The 19,811-nt window shown below is 44.4% G+C and overlaps 1 protein-coding gene across 7 annotated transcripts; it reads left to right on the top strand.

Moving 5' to 3' along the window:
• Positions 1-10,607: 10,607 nt before the first annotated feature.
• Positions 10,608-19,155, top strand: LOC109787593 (DNA (cytosine-5)-methyltransferase DRM2-like). 7 transcript variants are annotated; one of them, XM_073497260.1, is made up of 14 exons: positions 10,608-10,854; positions 12,706-12,822; positions 12,923-13,031; positions 13,108-13,154; positions 13,256-13,411; positions 14,952-15,051; positions 15,142-15,233; positions 15,326-16,867; positions 16,966-17,060; positions 17,396-17,642; positions 17,772-17,834; positions 17,971-18,014; positions 18,411-18,805; positions 18,904-19,155. In XM_073497260.1, exons 1-8 carry the CDS (start codon positions 10,849-10,851, stop codon positions 16,508-16,510), a joined length of 1,812 nt encoding a protein of 603 aa, XP_073353361.1. In that variant the 5' UTR covers positions 10,608-10,848; the 3' UTR covers positions 16,511-16,867; positions 16,966-17,060; positions 17,396-17,642; positions 17,772-17,834; positions 17,971-18,014; positions 18,411-18,805; positions 18,904-19,155. The 7 variants fall into 7 exon arrangements, with proteins under 7 accessions (XP_073353361.1, XP_040243671.1, XP_073353364.1 ...); XM_040387737.3 differs by having other exon boundaries at positions 16,966-17,642; XM_073497263.1 differs by having other exon boundaries at positions 15,326-17,060; positions 17,574-17,642.
• The last annotated feature ends 656 nt before the right edge of the window (positions 19,156-19,811 follow it).

Below are 19,811 nucleotides of genomic sequence, written 5' to 3'. Positions count from 1 at the left end.
GAAGATGTCGAGAAGCTGGTCTTGGCCGAGGGAGGATATGGTGGTGGCGGTTCCGTCGGCGGCGGTAGTGTGGGTGGTGGTGGTCGTGGTGGATGAGATCGCCGGACGTTTCGCTGGTGGCGCATCCGCCGCCAGCAGTTCGTTGCCCATTGCTCTCTTTTTTTAGAAACTGCTGCCCATTGTTCGAGAGTGGTGGAGTCCGATGGAGATTCTGGCTGGGTTGACGCATGCAAGGCCCAAGTTTTTGCTTTCAGCCCATGTAACCTCATGTTCATGTACGCATGCCGCCACCTCAAGGCTCAGCGCCGTGCGCTCCTCGTAGACACACACACAGGAGGAATCTGTCCACGGGTGGTCTCCGAACAGCCCTTGCATGCGTCAAAAATGAATCATTAGCAGAGAAAGAGGGGCGTTCAAATACTTGAAAGATAGAGTTTGGGCAAGAGTAAGAGGGTGGATGGAAAAAGCTTTGTCTTGTGGAGGGAAAGAAATCTTGATTAAATCCGTCGCTCAGGCTATCCCCACTTATTCTATGGCGTGTTTTAAGCTGCCCCGAGGTCTTTGCGATCACATTAATTCCTTGCCAAGGAAATTTTGGTGGGGCAGCAAGGACGGCCAGCGCAAAACTGCATGGGTCTCTTGGGAGATGATGACCAGGCCGAAACGGGATGGTGGGCTAGGCTTCCGCGACATCGAGCTTTTCAATCTCGCACTGTTGGCACGTCAAGCTTGGCGAATGCTCATCAACCCAGAATCACTAAGTGCTCAGGTGCTTAAGGCAGTATACTACCCGGAAGGAACAATTTTGTCCGCTGCTCTGGGGACGCGCCCTTCGGCGGTTTGGAGGTCTATATGTGAGGGTAGAGATGTTCTTAATCTGGGTATCATTCGGCGCATCGGAGATGGAAAGAATACAAAGTTTTTTGATAACTGGCTTCCCAGAGACCATAAACTCAAACCCATCTGTGCAAAGTCAGCTATGCCACCGGTGTATGTGAGCGAATTAATTAATCAAGCAACCCGTGCATGGAACAGACACAGACACGCAATCAACACGCACCTAATCCAGCCTGATGTGGATGTGGTCCTGAATATCCCATTAAGTACTATCTCACTTTCAGATTCCTGGGCTTGGCACTATGAGAACTCTGGGAATTTTTCGGTGCGGTCTGCTTATCGCTTGCTCGTAGATACGAAGATGCAACGTGAAGATCGGCTTGAACAGCGATCAGGCCCGTCTGATATGGAGATTATCCGCCGGCAATGGTCTACACTTTGGGGAGTGAAGATACCGTCAAAAGTTAAAAATTTTGTGTGGCGACTAGCTCATGTGTCGCTGCCTACTGCTGATGTACGAGCTGCCCGGAATATGGCGAAGGATGTGGCATGTTCGCTGTGTAATGCAGCGGCGGATTCATGGCATCATTCACTAATTGAGTGCAACACAGCCAAGGCAGTTTAGTTTGGGGCCTGATGGATGATGATGTGGTGAATCTTGTGCAAGCAGGAAACTATGGCGACCCCAAGCTCTGGTTGTTCAATCTAATGGAAGTAGCCTCCCAGGCGGAAGTGGTCAGAGTCCTTGTAACTCTTTGGTCCATCTGGTGGGTTCGGAGAAAGGCGGTCCACGAGCAACACTTTCAGAGTCCACTTTCAACCTTCTCCTTTATTCAGAAATTTCTTGCTGATCTTGATATGTTACCAGTGAAGAAGAGCAACCCCAACGGGCCACGCACGGTCCGGCGCGGATGGCAAGCCCCGGCTATCGGCAGCGCCAAGATTTATGTTGATGGTGGAGTCAACCGAGGAGAAAACAAAGGTGCTGTTAGTGCAGTCTGCCGAGACTCGAGCGGCACGTTCCTTGGAGCATCGTCGGTGGTGTTTGAGGGGCTTACTCAGCCGGCAATCCTGGAAGCTATTGCCTGTAATGAGGCTCTCTCCCTGGCTCTGGACTTGAACCTGTCCAAGTTACAGATTGCCACGGACTGTTTGCAAGTAGTACGGAACATTGAAGAGGAGAATCCATGCAACTATGGAGTGATTGTCAAAGAGATCCTAGTGAAGAAGGAGTTATTCCAGGAAGTATCTATTAGTCATGAGTCTCGAACTTGTAATTTAGAAGCACACAATCTTGTTAGGGCTTCTACTTCTCCTGAGGGGCGCCATCTGGCTCACCTCCCCCCCCCCCCCCCCCCCCCAACACACACACACACCCCAATAGCTTGTATTCCCATAAAAATTGCCTAAATAAAGCGATTTGGTGTTTTTGAAAAAAAAGGAGGACGTGACCTTGGCGGCAGTCCGTGATACACGCAACATGTATCCTCGTCTTCTTTTAGAGCATCTCCAACAACCGTTCAATGCGTGGCGCACTAAAAAAGCGTTTGCAAACGCGCTGAATAACTGTTTTTACACGGCGCGGAGCGCTGGCTCCAGCGGCCGCTGTAAACTTTAGCGCGTGTGGTAGCTCCAGCAGGCGCTGCAAAAATAGTGCGCGCGCGCTCTGGCACACACACTCTGATGAACTACGGTGCATATGCATAGATAGATAAATAGATAGATAGATAGACAGACAGATAGATAGATAGATAGACAGATAGATAGATAGATAGATAGATAGATAGATACTTCACAATGCGTACATAGTTCATCATAGCATAGATAGATAAAAACTACGGTGCAACTAGAATCTACTCCGAGTGGTCATAATCATTCTCGCTGGTGTCGTCCGAGGTAGAGAGCCACGCGTTTTCCCAACGAGGATCGTCTGAGTCGAAGAACGACTCCCCACTTGCGTTAACAAGATTGCACTGCGCCTCCGCGAGTGCCTTCCGCTGACGCCTGTCCGCCGCTCCGCGCGGCGCCTTGCCGTCCTCTCCGCCCAGAAGGCGTTCTCGTCGGCGACGTCCTGCGGGTAGTGCCCGCGCCACTCCGCCATGGCTCGCTCGTCCTCCTCGGCGATGAGGAGGTGGCGCTGCCGCCGACGGTGTTCCTCACGGTCCTGGTCTGTTATAAGACGAGGCGGAGGGGCGACGGACTGCTCCTGCTCGTGCGTCCAGACGTCGTGGAAGTTCATCTGCGCGCGAGGCCTCGGGAGGCGCCACGCCGCCGCGTCCTACGCACGGGCGGCCTCGTGTGCTCTCTCGAACGTGCCGAGGCTGAGGCGGACGTCGCCGGACCGTATCTCCGCGTAGAAGGCGCCGGAGGGGCGCTGGCGGATGCCGCGGTAGCCCGAAGAACCCCGGCGGCGCGGCGGCATGGTGGCGCGGTGGTGACGTGTCGGTGGCGGGGCGAGGAAGCGGACAGAGAGCGCGTGGCAATGTGGATAGCGATGGGAGAACGCGTGGCGGGCGCGGCAATTTATAGGCGCGCCGGAAGCGATGCGCCAAATCTAGCGCGCGACCTCCCGCTTTTCCCCGCGCGCGCAATTGGTTCCCGCACGCCCTAATTTTCCACCTCTGCTGGAGCGCGCGAAATCGTCCCGCGCGCGCTAAAATGGCAGTTCACCGCACGCGTGGGGTTTTTGCCGCAGCTGTTGGAGATGCTCTAAACCTAAACAATACGAAATGCAGAGGCTCACGAGCTTAAGTTCTACTGCCCAATTAGCATGTGAACAACAATTGGCATTTCGATGCCCATTGCTCTCTTTTTTCAGAAACCGCTGCCCATTTGCTCGATAGTGGTGGAGTCGATGGGAGATTCTGGCTGGGTTGACGCATGCAAGGCCCAGGCTTTTGCTTTTAGCCCATGTAACCTCACGTACGCATGCCACCCTACGAAATCTTTACCATGTTGACATTTTCTTTGCGAATTTTGTGATTCAAATTTCACACGACCAACTTCAGAATAGTTTGGTCTAAACCTAAACAATACGAAATGGAGAGGCTCGCGGGTTTAAGTTGTACTGCCCAATTAGCGTGTCGTCCTTGCATGTGGACAACAATTGGCAATTAAGTAAGTAAGCGGAATACGCAGAGACCAATATCATGTGCACAGTGCCGCCTGGACGCAAAGTGAAACCATGTCTCATATCATCCTCCGCTGCACCCTCCGGCAACACCAAGTTGAACCGCATGACCAGGTTGCCTGCTCACACTCGATTACGAAATGCTTATATATATATATATATATATATATATATATATATATATATATATATATATATATATATATATATATATATATATATAGAAAGTCTATTAGACACCCAGGGTGAAGAATAAATTATTCCTCACCCTCGTCAACCGACCCAGCCAAAGTTTCATTGCTCCCGATCCCACCGCACCCCATCGGCCCATCCTGGCTCCTCTGTCGTAACCTTTTGTCCCTGTTGAAGGTAATTTTACATCGATGTTACAGCGCCCACGCCTCTGAATGCCACACGTCGTGGGATGGATGGAGTAGAAAAAAAAAGTGGTCCAGGGATTACAAGCCAGCCACATCCCAGTTTTATTCTGGTTAGATAATGAGAGCGGTTCCAGCGGCGGCGACTGGGCTCGACTGTGTGATGGTCAACGCCTCAACGGGGTAGCCGGGATGGCGTGGTGAGCGGCGGCTGGCCTCGGTCGCTGTGGTGGATGATCGGAAGATAGTTTGCGGAGGCGGCGCTATTGTGGCAGTGGCGGTCACCTCAGATCCTCCATGGCTGGCGCGACTCCCGTGACTTCCTCTCCCTCGGCTCGTAAGGTTCCCGTTCCTTCCATCCCCCAACTCTCTTTTTTCATTGTCTTTGATTCCTCCCTCTGAATGCTGACCCCATTATGGAGGAGGCCACCACGCCATGAGCCCAAGGACTGACATCGGATTGATTCGGGGGCGTGAGAAACTGCTGCATTGGCCTCGCGGTTCGGCCGTGTACGGTCTGGCGGCAGACGACAGCGTCGTAGCGGTATGACGCCGGGCCACCGGGGGACCATTTGGAGCTGAAGCGGTGGGTTAGAGGAGTGCCAGATTGGATAGGATACATGGCCTTCATTTTTGCAACATGGATTTGTTAGTGTTCGTAACTTTCCCAATTTTCTGATGTTGATTTCCGAGATCTGGAGAGTTTGATCTAAACTAAAGAATTGTTTACCTGGCCCAATAAATTCCCCGATGCAGGGTGTAGCTCTGTTACAGACTACCAGCTCATACCTTAAATACAAGTATGTTGATCAAATCCTGTTTTTACTTTATCCGCCTCATTCTTTGTTTGGGCACCTCTCTATATAGATTCATCTATGTGTTTGATTGTTGTATTCACAGAAACAATTGTGTACGAGAGATTAATTTATGCGTCGTTTGAAATTCAATTTTAGGGCTAGTAAGAAAAGGCATTTTTTAGTACTTATCAGTGCGAGTAGTTGTTTTGTTTTTCTTTTCTTAGTAAGTTTATACAAAATTTTGAGTTACAATTTACAGTCAGTGTTCTTCGGCAGGTACGGCAGGTATATAGAATGTACTTAGCCAATACATCTGGGTGGGCAAGCTCACTGCACAGTTGAACTTGTAGCAACCTTGATATGTATTAGTAGCACTATTTGTGCTGATACACCAACTTTCCTTTGTTGAAGGGTATGCTCTTTCCTATTTTTCTTAAATTTCATTTGACCACATTTGAATTGGCCATGCTATTATGAAAACATAGCCTTATTTCAGTTTGTTGAAATTTATCTAGAAACAACTTGGCCTATAGTTGCGTGGGTTATTATCAAATTTTTTTACTCGTTTTTAACTAGTTTTCTTATAGAAGTTTGTCAGAAGATAGGAGCTATCCAGCTTTGTTGGGCAACTTTTTAAGATTGACGTTGATGTTCTAACCTCCGTATTGCACTATGTTTTCTTCTCAGATCATAGATCAATTGGGAGCTTTTCTCCCCTGCCAAAGTAACTACTATAGATTTATAGACACATATGCTTCCCCTACGATGAATGTCTGTTGAACGAAAAATGCATTCATCTTGTGTGTAGTTTTTGGAACCAGTGAATTATTTGGACATATTTGCACTTGAAAGGACTGGATGCATATATGCTGGTACTGAAAAGGGGTACATTGTACTGATTTTGTCCAACATGCATGCAAATCTTTCAGACTATATTTTCCAGTCATGTTTTTTTAATTAATTTTCCCTAGCATAAACCCAACTTTTCTATGTTTATGTGTTTCAGCCGTAATAGTTTACTAGGTATGAATCATCAGTTAATCCATCTCGGTGTTCTCTTAACAAAGGATTGCATGCTATTGAGCTTGGCTCAACTACCGATGGCACAGATATTCCTTTCTTTTTTCCCAATGGTGGTTGATTTGCTTCTTCCATGGAGGCCTGTGTTTTGCTAATTGTCTATTAGCCAGTTAGAGAAGTAGTGGCAATCAATGTATATTTCAATTCTTGTATCTTATCTGGATAGCTTCAGACATACTTAGCTCTCTTGTGTTTCAAGGAAATGAATGTTGCTAGTCAAAAGAAATGATGGACTAGGTACTAAGTGTGTATTACCCGATTTTACTATATTGCGAGTTACATAGAATATTTTGCTTGTGCCTGGTCGATTGCTTGCTTCTCTACACGCATATGCTTGTACTGGCAGTGATTTTTTCAGGCACATTATTGCAGCAGGCTGGTTGGTTTGATTTGGTGTTGTGTGCTTGATTTCTCCATTTGCTGGTCAGGAGTGGACAAGGTGTAAATACCTGTTACCTCTAGAAAGATCCAAGGGTTGTTGGTATACTTTTTTTAGGTCATATAGTTGGTTGTTTTATCCTTTTGAATGATTACAGGTTAAGAAACATACTAGCATCCCCTACAAAAAAGAAAAGAAAAAGAATACTAGCATAGAAGGCAGAAGTCGGACATGCCTCAGTTCTGAAGATTATGAAGCTCCAGATAGAAGTATTTTTTTTTTTGAAACAAGGCAAAAGATTTGCCATTTCATTGATTAAGAAGAAGAGTATTGTGAGCAAACAATGAAGTCATGTACATCAAACTGCAACTTTGAAAGATAGTTACCGTGAATGCTTCAGAGCACATGTGGACTCCAAAATCTATGGTGTCAATGTTGTGAAGATATTGGAATGTTCCATGTTTGGGACTTTCAGAACGTATGATATGCCGGTGTGGCAAATTTCCAGAGATATTTAGGAAACCTAGTTATTTGATTCTGCTGTTACAAAATAACCTTGAGAGAATCCCCATAGTTTGCAAATATTCGTGGAGTTCTCACTGCAACAAAGAGAAGACCTACACCTGCAATGCCGGCGTGACAGCAAAGTGGCTAATCTTGTTTCTTGTGTAAAGTAACGCAACTGGCGTTACTCTGTAGAGCTTCATGTTGTGAGAATAGTTCCAAGTTGGCCGTGTGATTTGGTTTACATTTTTGGTTGCGTGCCGGTGTACAAAATAAAAGATGGCATTATGAAGTATTTTACATTTAATCCATGGACCATGCATTGGTAACATTTTTTGTACGTTGAACATCTTTATTTCACCTCGCTCCCAAATTTGTAACGTTCTTTCGTCGGCTTCAAATTTCCTACGTTCTTGTTTATAGAATTAGTGTGTGTTGTATCCATGCACATGCCAAGATGGCGGCGCTCTCTACGGATCAGCCGGCCGAGCGACATGGTGGACGACGACGACCCGGAGAAGCATCCTGCCGCCGGCCGAGCGACGGGCTGGACGATGGCAACCTGGAGAAGCATCTTGCCTCTCTCTTGGTAGTGCACTCTATCACCATTTCTTTGGAGTTGGCTGGGAGATTTTTTTTGTTAAAAGAAGATGACAGATGATTGAGGAAAATGCAATAGAGATCTTATAGACAGAGGTAATTTAAGTAGTCTATCCACAGTAAAATTACGTTGCACGCAAAACAAAGCAAAACCGGATGGGTTGCTCGCATGCACGATATGTAACTTACCTCCATGCATCTTGTAAAATTACCTTCAAAGCCTTTTTACTTACGATAGTTTTAGCCGGACATGCTCCTTCCTCCACAATGTAATTTTACCTTAGAGTGTGCCATGCGTGCCTGTAGATGCATGGACAGGCTGGGGTGAGGAATAAGAATTCCTCACCCAGGGTGACGAATAGCGCGACCCTATATATATATATATATATATATATATATATATATATATATATATATATATATATATATATATATATTATGGGCACATATACTATCTTGAAAGAATTACCAATCGAGGAGAATCAACATGTCAATCTGAATATATACATGTGTTGTCATTTTGGAGAGCATGTCGATATACCCGAGTCCACATTGTTTTGCACTAGAGAGAGTTCCATAATCTAAACCCAGTGATGATTACTTGGCCTTAGCTATTTTCAAGGAGTTCTTAATATATGTACCGTCAGTATACATAATCCAAGCTTTGAGTATTGATATAGTGATCTAATTGTTTATATATTTCTTTACGGAGGGAGTATTATTCTTTGAGCTTACATGAGCAGTTTGGCAGCCTCCTTCGTTAATTAGTTGGTTAGCGTGGGCCAGGGCCCGTGATTCCCCACTCGCGTCCGATCATAACCTGTAACGTGGCTTACACATTTTGGAGATTTTATATTTCTCTTATGATCTCTACTTAAATTTAAGAAATATTTCTTTTTCTTGCCAGACAGAACTATTTGTTAACCAGTTTTCCCTCTTCTGTCACGTCCGTCAATCAAATTTTTTTCATCTAATCGGGGTTTTCCCACCACACCATATTGACCGCGCCTTTCAAGTACGTCGCTCAATCACAATAATTTAGTTACTTTTTGCAGTAACGTAGGAAACTAACCGCTCATCGGAGAGGGCGATTCAGTTTCCAACCCGATTCCCCGGTGCCGCCGTGGGTTCCCCTCCCCTTTCTCCGACTGCTCCGGTAGCCGAAGGGTGGGGAACCCTGGATTTGTGCGCCTAGTGTGTATATAGGGTGTGGGTATGCGTGGCTGGCTGCGACGCTTTTGTGGGAGCGGCGACGACGCTTGGGCCAATAAGGTCTCCCGGATCTGTGCTTCCTCTCGTAGCGCTCTCGGTGAAGGCGACAGCGGATCTGTGGGTGCAGTCGTTGGTGTGGTGTTCTCCTGATGCAGGTGCTGTGGTGGAGTCGACGCCGGCATCGTGGAGATTTTCCCCCGACCTCGTCTTTGCCGTGGTGAGTGCTACTTTGTGCTTGCCATGGAGGTGCTGGGGTGGTGCAGCAGCCTGCTAGAGATCCTCCATGGTTGGCTTCGTTGTATGTTTAGGAGTGATTGTTGGACTTTGGATCTATGTGCTCTCGCCGGCGTTTTTCAAGCGCGAGTGGTGACACAATACTGGTTTGGCTCCTCTCCGATGTGCTGGTCCTTTGGACTGAAGGTAGAGACTTCCCACCGTCAATAATCCGCGCGCACATCCAAGGATTTCGCTTGCTCTGGAGGGAGCGGTAGCGGCGGCGACGGCGCGGGGCCCTCATCTTGCATAGGGGTCGATGCTGGATCGGTTACTCAGGGACTTGGATGTAATCTGCTTTTTTGGGTTGCGTTGTATCACTGCTTAATTTTAATATAGTTCTGGAGTTTTTTCTCATAAAAAAGGTGGGATTACACGCCTCAGTTTCATGTCATATTTCACCGCACCTTCTCATGCGCCATCCAATTATATTAATTTACTTACCATGCACGATACATGCTACCAAATTTATTGAGATAAAACAATATTTGGCCCTCGTGACAACCTAAATAAAATATACATAAGGTTATGTCCACTGGTCGTTGTTCATCCAATTTTACCTATATTCCTTACAATTTTTTGATGACTTTTTTGGGCTTTTAGAATTTCCTGCTTTTTCCCAGCTTATTCTAGAAGCCCAACCAATTTTCTTTTAGAAACCTACTATGTAAAAATTGACTAGCAGACTTCTAAAAAATAAATTTGGTTGCAGTTTAGCAAAAGAACTAGCCCTTCCTCCATCACCTCCTTTTGATTTTATCGTTCTCTCATCCCAGGGTTTTACTTAAAAAGTGACTCAACTGTCTCACCTCATATTGACTTACCAAATAAAACAATATTTTCTTTATAAGTCAATAAATGCTTACCAAATAAAATTATCATTTACACAATCGCATTGATATAGACAGGAAAATTACATGCAATTTCATGTATTAATGAAGACAATATTAAAATTAGTAGTACTCCCTTCGTTCCTAAATATAAAACCTTATATAGATTTTAATATGGACTACATACAGAATAAAATGAATGAATCTACACTCTAAAATATGTCTATATACATCCGTATATAGTCCATATTAAAATGTCTATAAAGGCTTATATTTAGAAATAGAGGGAGTAGTAAATACCACATTAGGTATGATATTAATTAGCATGGCAGGACCGGTCAAAGTTGTCAAACAGCCTGGCACCAAACCTACCCTAACTAGCGTCGTTATTGCCACCACGGATACACCTCCCCCAGTTCCCACCTCCTCTTTTCTCTCCCTCTTTATTGGGATGTGCGTTGCGCACAAAACTGTGTGGTCAGTTTTGTGTGCGGCCGCACATCCCATGAAATTAAAGGAAGCAACCTACCAGGACCCACATGTCGGAGACACATTCCCGCCCGCGTGTGCCCGTTCTCCTTCACAAAACCACGCGCCCGCATACACGCCGCGGCAGAGCAGCTGCAGCACACTCGCCGCAAGCCGCGTCTCCCTCTTCCCCTCCTCCCCGTCCGAGCCAGCGAGGGCCGGACCAGCCCGCCGTCGCCTCGCGATCTGCTCCTCCTCGGCCGCATCTGCCCCCGCTCCTCCCCGAGCTCTCGTCCTCTTCTTCTGCCTCCTCGCTGCAGGGGGATAGACAGCGGGAGCGCCTCTTCTTCCGGCACCAACAATGGCGGTGGGCTATCTCTGCTTTCCTCCGCTCCTTTTTCGATTTCATTCACAGCCTCCCCGATTCGATGCTCTTCGGAGAAAATAATGGATGTTCTGCTGTGCGGGGATTGTGTCCCGCAGAATCTTTGGCGATTACTCTGCACCGCGTTCGTGCGAGGAATTTGCACTTACTGGAAACTCCGGGAAAGATTCCTTTTTCCCTGCCGCTCTCCGTTCCGATGCAATGCAGGGGGAAACTCTCGTGTTTGTTCAAGAAAGATGCGTGTGATTTAGTTTTGCATATGAGGGTTTTTGGGGTTTTCTCGCTCGCCAAAAAAAATGGTCTTTTTTTTCCCCAACTTGCTGGATGCGTTAGATTTCAATAGCGGCATCTTGTGTCTGTTGATTTTGTCATATACTAGCAGTCACCGGATTTTATGCTGCATAGATAGCGTGGGATCAGTATTTGTCAGCTCCTCTCCGTTGGGATCAGTTTTAGTACTTGTCATTGTCTGCATTTACCTGTCAGTTTGTCAAAATACAGACTTGTATAGCAGAATCTCATCTGAATCATTTTTCTTAAGTTCCGTTTGATCAGACATGGATGCATTCTGGACCGCAGAGCAATGAGAATGCTGATTCCGTGATGCGCATTTTTACTGTCGCATCGTACTTCGTTTCATATGCTGTTCATGTCGACACGTTGGCTCTCCCTGTGATCAGACATGGCTGTAACAAGTCAGACGCATTGACTCTCTTGTGACCAGGCATCATGTTGCTTTGGCTGGTTAACCGCTTGATCTGTTTGTCTTTGTCTGCATTTTCTTATACTGTTTGTGTATTAGGATGGCGCCAAATAAGATGCTTGCAATAGTTTGTCAAAGTATTGTTGAATGAGACCCTGCTGATTTCGCGTTGAGGTCCATTGTTCGTATAGCAGAGATAGCACCACCAGCTAAACAGTTCGTCTGAATCTATTTTATTGAGGTCCATTTGGTCTAACATATGCTCTTTCAATTTTGTTTGATGCATTCTGGAACCTAGAGTTGAAGGAGACCCTGCTGATTTCGCGTTCCGCATTTCGGTTCTTGCATGGTCTCTTGTTTCATATGATGTTCATGTTGATGCATTGACACTCTTGTGATCAACCATAGCATTACCGCATTACCAGGTTGACAATCTTTAATGCCGGGATTCTGTTGTTTTAGTTTATGTTACCGTGATCCACCTATATGGTAATATGAAGAAAAATCTTACTTCTCCGGCGCTTCAGCACACGCATTTGCACTGCAAACATCGTTGTTTGTCCATTTGGTAAAACCATCATCAAATGGTACTGCAGCAGTGCTTGTTTAGTCAATCTTACTCTAGGCATGATAATGAGCAATCCTGGTCAATCTGCTCGCCTTTTTTAGATTTACCTACTCGATCACTTTAGTTTACTCCCATAAAATCTGTTTAGCCCTGTTATGCATGTCGTGTCCTACTGCCTAGCGAACTATCCTTCCTAGTACCTGAAACATAGCATACTTCAGTTAGTTAGGCATCCCCAAAACTACAAATCAAACTGTTTCTAATTGAGCTGATGTATATTCTCCGGGCATTAGCTTAATTTCTTCTCGTGACAGTGGTCTAGGGGAGTTTGTTCAATAAAAAAAGGGTTTTCCTTCTTCCTTTTCGATGCATTCTAAACTCTAGAGTCAAATGCAGCTGTACTGATTTCATGCTGGAGATTTCAACTGCGATGTCTTGTGGCTGTTGTGGACTTGTGGCATAAAAAAATAATTATTCTCTCGCATCATTTTTTTTCTCTATAATTGCTTTTCTGGTGGTTTGCTTTCAATGTTAATCAAGTTGTGCTTAACTCATGTCACAGGGCTGGACCAGTGATAGTGATGACAGTGATAAGTTTGAGTGGGACAATGATGGTGAGGCTGAGCCCTCATCGGCTCCGGCTATGAGGAACTTCGGTTCTCCTGGCCCATCCACGCTTGTAAGTCATATATAATTTTTTATATTTCAGCGCAAGTGCTATCCATGATTTGTTATAATTATGATCATGGTCTGATATTTGTTCGTGTAACTGTGCAAAGGGTTCTAATGACTGGATCAACGGGGAAGTGCCGCCTACTTCTTTGATCGAGCGATATGTGGTAATGGGCTTCCCCAAAGAGATGGTCATGAAGAGTATTAAGGAGATTGGTAATATAAAAGTAATCATTTCCATTTTATTTAGTTGTTTGTGTTTGTACCATTTGTTAACACCTTTTGATTTCAGGACATAGTGATGCAGATGCACTGCTCGAGCTACTGCTCACGTATAAGGTATTTGACTATTTATCCATGTGCTTTATTACTGAATTTATTCTATAGTGCTCTTGATTCATGGCAAAGATTGTTTATTCCAATTGAGATGTGAAATGCAGGCACTAGATGACGATGATGCAGTGGGTAATAATCACTCTACTTCTGGCTGCATCCTCCCTGTTGTTGAAGATGACGATGATCCTGATTTTGAGAACTGCGATGGCGATGATGATGCCGGTGGTAGAGAGTCAAGCTCTGATGATTCTGGTTATGAGGTAGATGATTACTTATCTTCAGTTCAGTAGCCAAGAATTCTTTGATCATGTGCTGACATATGTGAAATCTTTGTCATGCACACCTTGAACACCCCTGTTACTTCCTGTTTTGAGATTTCATCAGTGTAGTTTGAGCACTTCATTTTTTTACATAGAATTTTCACCATGTTACAATTTTATCATTTTAAGAGCGTAGTATAAGGAGTGAGTTGAATAACTTTAGACAATATCTCCTGTGGAGTCTATTATTGTTCTGCTTGTGTGTGATTTTCATGATCTGAAAATTTACTTTTGTTAGACACCACTCATTTTCTCTTCGGTTCTTAACTTCTTATGCATTTGAGTATTAGTAACAAGGCTTGCGACTTGTGGAGTTATGTTGGTATACAAGATAATGATATTGCAGGCGCTTTAACATGCAGAAATCCAAATTCATGCACCGGTTATGGTTTTTGATATATTTTGTAGTCCAAGATATAGTGTACAATCATACTGAGGTCAGAAGAGTTTGGAAGAAATAGAAGCTAAACTTAAATGCTGAACACTGACCTAAATAATTCAATCCTGCACTGTTGTAAATTTTTGCCGGTCATCACTTCTCCATAAAGGAGTGTTGAGAACTAGCATGCAGGTTAGGATGAACAAGCTCTTCAAGAATTAAATGGCATAGTGCAAGATTCTTCTTTTGACTTTCAGCTACGCAAAATGATCATAATACTGGAAAAGAGCATCACTTACCATATTAGTTGCATCAAACTGCTCTCCAAGACTTTTACCTGTTAGAGCTTAGGAAAATTAGGGATTCAATCCATTACTGTTCAGCTAGAAATGCATACACAAAGTAACTAATTTAGAAATCTCATAATGTTATATATGATGTGGTAGTCGATTTTTGTATTAGTTACACAAATAAAATTATGAAGATAATTATTGTATGGTTTAAACCTGTTCATGGCAAGATATATGTGAAGACTAAAAACAGCAAGTAGGGAAACAGTATGGAGTGTCTGTATGTACTATACCTGCTCAGCAAAAAAATATCGTGATTGCTAGCAAAGCGATGAATCTGAAATAGGATGGGATGTGAATATCATCATCTTCTCCCGAAGATGCACGCATCTGCCTCACCATCCATCCATCAGTATTTAAAGTTCTGTCACGAAAGCAGCATGGAGTGACCAGATGATTGTGTTTCACCTATACGTTTGGTTTATTTTAGTCCAGCACTACCGGTACTTCATATTGCTACTTGCTACTGTATTAATGTCATTCTCAAACAGCACCTTATAGGAAGTTGAGTTCCTAAATTATTTCGTTAATTTAATTTTTTTGTCAGTTTTGTTCGCTTATTTCTTGGGTAGTCTGTGCTATTCATCTCTTGATCACTGATTAGCATAGGCCCCCTTCTTTTCTCTGGCCATATACATGTTGCTTCATGGTTGTATTTTCTTATCAGCAGCCACTTAGTTTGGCATTAAGAAGTCAGTGAGATATAGCAAATATTTTCTAATCTCGGTTTTTTTTGGGTACTTTTGTGCAGGATTTTATGCGAGAGATGTCAGAGAGGGATGAGAAGATCAACTCATTAGTAAACATGGGCTTTTCTGAAGATGAAGCAAATAGGGCTATTATAAGATGTGGTATGCCTCCTTTCGAAATTATTGCCTTGATGGCCATTCTTTCATCGAAATATTAGCTTATGCTATATATTTCTGTTTGAATTCTCCTAGGTGCGGATGCTGATATCTGTGTATTAGTTGATTCGGTTAGCGCATCACGGGTCGCAGAAGATTGTCATTCCAGAAACTTATCTGACCATCAGGTACCTTGTGGTTTGACGTACACTTGAATAAGAAGCCACTTTCGCTCTTTTAATTTGTTGCAAGGACACTACAATTTGTCTACATTTGGCAGGTTACAGACAGATGCTTCAATTCCTTTGGAGGCAGAAAGAAAGCAAGATTGATGGAAGAGAGCAGGAAAAAGAGGAAGAGATATGGGGGTGGAGGACAAGGCAATCGACCTTCCTTGGATGGCAGCGATGAGGAATCAATGCCTCTCCCAAATCCAATGGTTGGATTTAACCTGCCTGGTTACAGTGGATCATCAGTGACCCGAATGCTTTCTAAACTAGATACCGGACCACCTTTTTTCTATTATGAAAATGTGGCCCGAGCTCCAAAAGGTGAATGGGCCAAAATTTCAAGAAATCTGTTTGACATTCAGCCAGAGTTTGTGGATTCTCTTCATCTATGTGCAGCTGCAAGGAAAAGGGGCTACATCCACAATTTGCCAATTGAGAACAGATCGCCTCTTCTTCCTCTGCCCCCAAAGACAATATTTGAGGCATTTCCTCATTACAAGAAGTGGTGGCCTTCCTGGGACACGAGAACACATCTCAATTGCTTACAAACATGTGTAGCAAGTGCAAAGCTGACAGACCGGATCCAGCGTGCTCTTGTAAGCTCAAGCAATCCACCGCCAAAAAGTGTCCAGAAAGATGTCATGGACGAGTGCAAAAAATGGAATCTTATCTGGGTTGGGAAAAACAAGGTTGCGCCCTTGGAGCCTCATGAGATGGAATTACTACTTGGTTTCCCAAGGGACCACACAAGGGGAGTTGGCAAGACACAGCGATACAAGTCTCTCGGCAACTCATTTCAAGTTGATACAGTTGCTTACCACTTGTCAGTGCTGAGGCGTATGTTTCCCAATGGTGTTAGGGTGCTGTCCTTATTCACCGGTATTGGAGGAGGTGAGGTAGCTTTGCACAAGCTTGGGATCCACATGAGGGTAGTGATTTCTGTTGAGATAGGTGAAGCTAGTAAGAAGATTTTCAGAAGTTGGTGGGATCAGACCCAGACAGGCACATTGATTGAGATTGATGATGTGAAATCTCTCACAAATGATAGAGTTGCATCATTTATTAGTCAATTTGGTGGCTTTGACTTGGTGATTGGGGGCAGCCCATGTAACAATCTTGCCGGAAGCAACCGACACCACCGTGATGGCTTGGAGGGCAAGCACTCAGCTTTGTTTTATGACTATGTCAGAATCTTGAATTTCGTCAAGTCGACGATGGCAGGACGTAGGATGTAGCCTAACCATTGTACTACCTATGTTATCGTTTAATGCTTATATCTAGGAACTGCGACTTATCTTTGTTTAAACGCTGAATTGACGTGGAGGATTGATTTATTTTGGACAAAGATCACATTGACATTTAGCCATATGGTTTATTGTTGCTAACTAATTTAGAGCCTGTTCATCTTTATTTGAAAAAAATACCATTGCAGCCCCCAATTTATTGTTTGCTAGTGCCCTCAATGGGGAACAAGGTTTAAATTTAAGGACATTATCACTATCTGTGCACCCTCATCTGTGTTTAAACATTGTTGCATGTCTGCAGCAGTTATTGTCTTGCAGGGAAAAGGTCGAATCCCTGGAGGAAGTGAAGTAATTTCCTTGTGCCATCTGTGAGCTTCTTTAGTTTCTTACCATGTATTCCCTTTCAGTTACTAGAGTAAAAAAGAAAATGCTTCTCTTGCTAGCAGAGCCAATACAAGCTAGCAGTTACCAATAGAAGCTCGGGTATCAAGGATATATGTATCTTTTCTGCATCCCTGGGCAGAAGGCTATCACCTTGCAGGTTTGTCTCGAATCTATGGCAAATGGTGGTTCCTTCTCTTTTACTGTCGCTGTGTAGTTTGTTTTATCACTATTTCTCTTCAAGTCTCATCGTTATATCTGAATACAGCATGACGACTGACAGTGTTGTTCTTCAGTCTAATTTAGCGATAGTCATCTGAACTTTCAAATCTACAACACTTGCGACTAAAGCTACTGTCCCTTTATAATTCGAAGAGTTTAGCAGTGAAATATGTTGATTGGTAGATATTCTTGTTTGTTTGATAAAATGCATGGAGCTTGTAGTGTACAACAGGTTTAAGCTGTTCTAAGCTGTACTGTACTTCTTTGTTTCAGTATGTACTGGACTCTGGAGTTTGGTGTAGAAAGCAGTACTTTATTACTACTGGCAAATCTTCCTTTTTTGTGCAACTCGGCCTAAAAATGTCAGATAAATAAATAAGTTTTCCCAAAAGGATTTTAACTATGAAGTCGAGTTTATGTTGTTGATATCTTTCTCGGAGACTGCATCCAGAGAGGCAGTGGAGGATGCATTATCTCATCTTCTGAAGCTGATCATCCATTACAGTGCAGGCAACCTCAGGTATGGCGAAAACGGGTTTCTTTGCAGTGCACATGACTGCACTTTCTAACTTGATCTGCTTGACAACTTATAATTTGCACAAACATTCTCCTGCATAGTTTGTCAGGTTGTTGATATATTTCAAATCAGGTTGTTGCCAGGATCATATGGACAATCTGTACAGTCACGCTGCCGTTACCCGTTTTCCTTCCAGTAAGTTTTCACTACATTTTGTTCCTGTTCCATTTGAGAATCCCAAAACCATGTAGATTTAGAGCAAAGATAGATGGTGGACATGTTCACTAATCACCAGGGCTGATTACTACTACCTTTTTCTTGTTTCCTGCAGTTGACGACTTCAAATTATTCAAGGAGAGCATGGCGTAAGAGGATGTAAGGTTTCTGTGCTTGCATCCATGTAAATCTGGGAGTCGGTCAATTCTGTTTTGAATTAAGCTAAGGGGAACTTTGTTTTTCATCAAGGACAAGACAATAATAAGATATCAACAAAAGTAAAAAAAATGCTCAGAAAAATCGCTTTGCTTTTGTGCCACTTCAGTTCAGTAAGCTGAAACATAAAATTTCTCTGAAAACTGGGATCTCTCATCTTAGTTACCTGTACCTAGTGCATTGCAAAACCAGAACCTCAAGCTAGGCTCACAGAAGGGTGATGATGATTAGTAGCTAAGATCGGGAGACACTATGCTCTACCCATTGCTGTAGCTGACAGAAAGAACGTAAAGCCTCCATCTCAATGTTCTTTCTTTGTGTTTGCCTTGTGGGATGCAGATGTGGGCATCCTAGTTTCATCCGATCGCGGAGAGATGCCTCGAGCTGCATTTGGTTCGTCGTCAACCCTGTCCTCGTGGGTGAGCCGTCGTGCTCTGAACCTGAACCTTAACCTGGACCTGGACTGGATCCGGCTGTATATTTTCGAGTTGTCCAAAGCAAGAGATGCTGAAACGGAACCAGCTGATGTAGGCCTCTGAGCCGTCGTGCTCCGAAGCTGAACCTTAACCTGGACCTGGACTGGATCGGCCTGTATATGTTTTAGTAGTTCATTCAAAGTAAGAGATGCTGAAACGGAACCTCCGTCAGTCAGTGTGCTTACAGGGCTTGGTTTCTGTAGATTATGAATCGGAGGTGGAAGATGACATTATCTCCCTCTCTTTCGGAGGGGCGAGGTAATGTAACCTGCACATTTTTCTAGCGGACAGTAAGCGCTACGCTTGATTGTGTCGCGGCCCAATATAACTTCTTTGTGTCGCCTTGTGAGATGCAGGTGTGGGTGTCGAAGTTTCATCCGGACGCGGAGAGATGATGTCTCGAGCTGCATTTCGTCGTTGACCCCAAGGGCAACGAGCTGACGTCGTGCTCTGAATCTGAACTGGGTGTGTGGGTGGGTCTCTGAGGAGGGGATGCTGAACCTGAACCTTGGCCAGTGTGGGTGCGTGTATATTCAGTGTTCTTTGCCTGCCTACTACAGTACAAATTCCTTTTATCTAATAAACATGTGCCGAGGCTTTGTAGGAAACACCCCCCCCCCCCCCCCCCACACACACACACACACACACCTAAGGCCTTGTTCGGTTGAGGTGGTTTTTGAAGGGAAATGGCAGGGTTTGAGGGGGATTAGATCCCCTACAAGTCAAAATCCTCTCCAATCCACTCCAATCCTTTTGGGAGGAGGATTAAACGAACGAGGCCTAAAAAAGAAAAGAAACAACTAAGTCTCTGGATATCACTACACATGCTGGTGTAAGAATTTATCGTTAAACCCGAGTGTTGCCGAGGTGTTCGTCGGAGATCCACTAGAGTCGTGTGGCTCGGGGGTTCGTCGAAGGTCCATCAGAATCAGGATGCCAGATATGCCATTGGTTATTTGTGTCGATGACACGAATGTGGGAGCCCCACTTCTCTGTGGTTTGGCGACTATGGATTATTCCCTCACTTATTAAATTCTGGATCCGCCACACTGCTCTTAAATAATCCACCTTTGTTGCAAAGTTCCTATCATCAACCATGGTCTTGAAACAATCGTCACAACACTCCACCACGACAGTGGAGTAGACGTCATAGCGATGGCTCAAAGGCAGAAGCCAAAAGACCCTCTGACACGCTACCACGACAGTGGAGAGGACATCATAGCAATGACTCAAAGGCATAAGCCAACAAACCCTCCACCACGAC

Source organism: Aegilops tauschii, chromosome 4 (assembly GCF_002575655.3).
Source record: "Aegilops tauschii subsp. strangulata cultivar AL8/78 chromosome 4, Aet v6.0, whole genome shotgun sequence".
Taxonomy (NCBI): domain Eukaryota; kingdom Viridiplantae; phylum Streptophyta; class Magnoliopsida; order Poales; family Poaceae; genus Aegilops; species Aegilops tauschii.
Note: the sequence above shows the minus strand (reverse complement) of the source record. Positions and strands in the feature narration are given on the sequence as shown.

What these genes read in the sequence shown, in the direction of transcription:
- LOC109787593 (XM_073497260.1), top strand. An exon ending in CTCCTGGCCCATCCACGCTT is followed by an intron (nt 12,823 to 12,922) that starts GTAAGTCATATA and finishes AACTGTGCAAAG; the next exon opens with GGTTCTAATGACTGGATCAA. An exon ending in CTGATGATTCTGGTTATGAG is followed by an intron (nt 13,412 to 14,951) that starts GTAGATGATTAC and finishes ACTTTTGTGCAG; the next exon opens with GATTTTATGCGAGAGATGTC.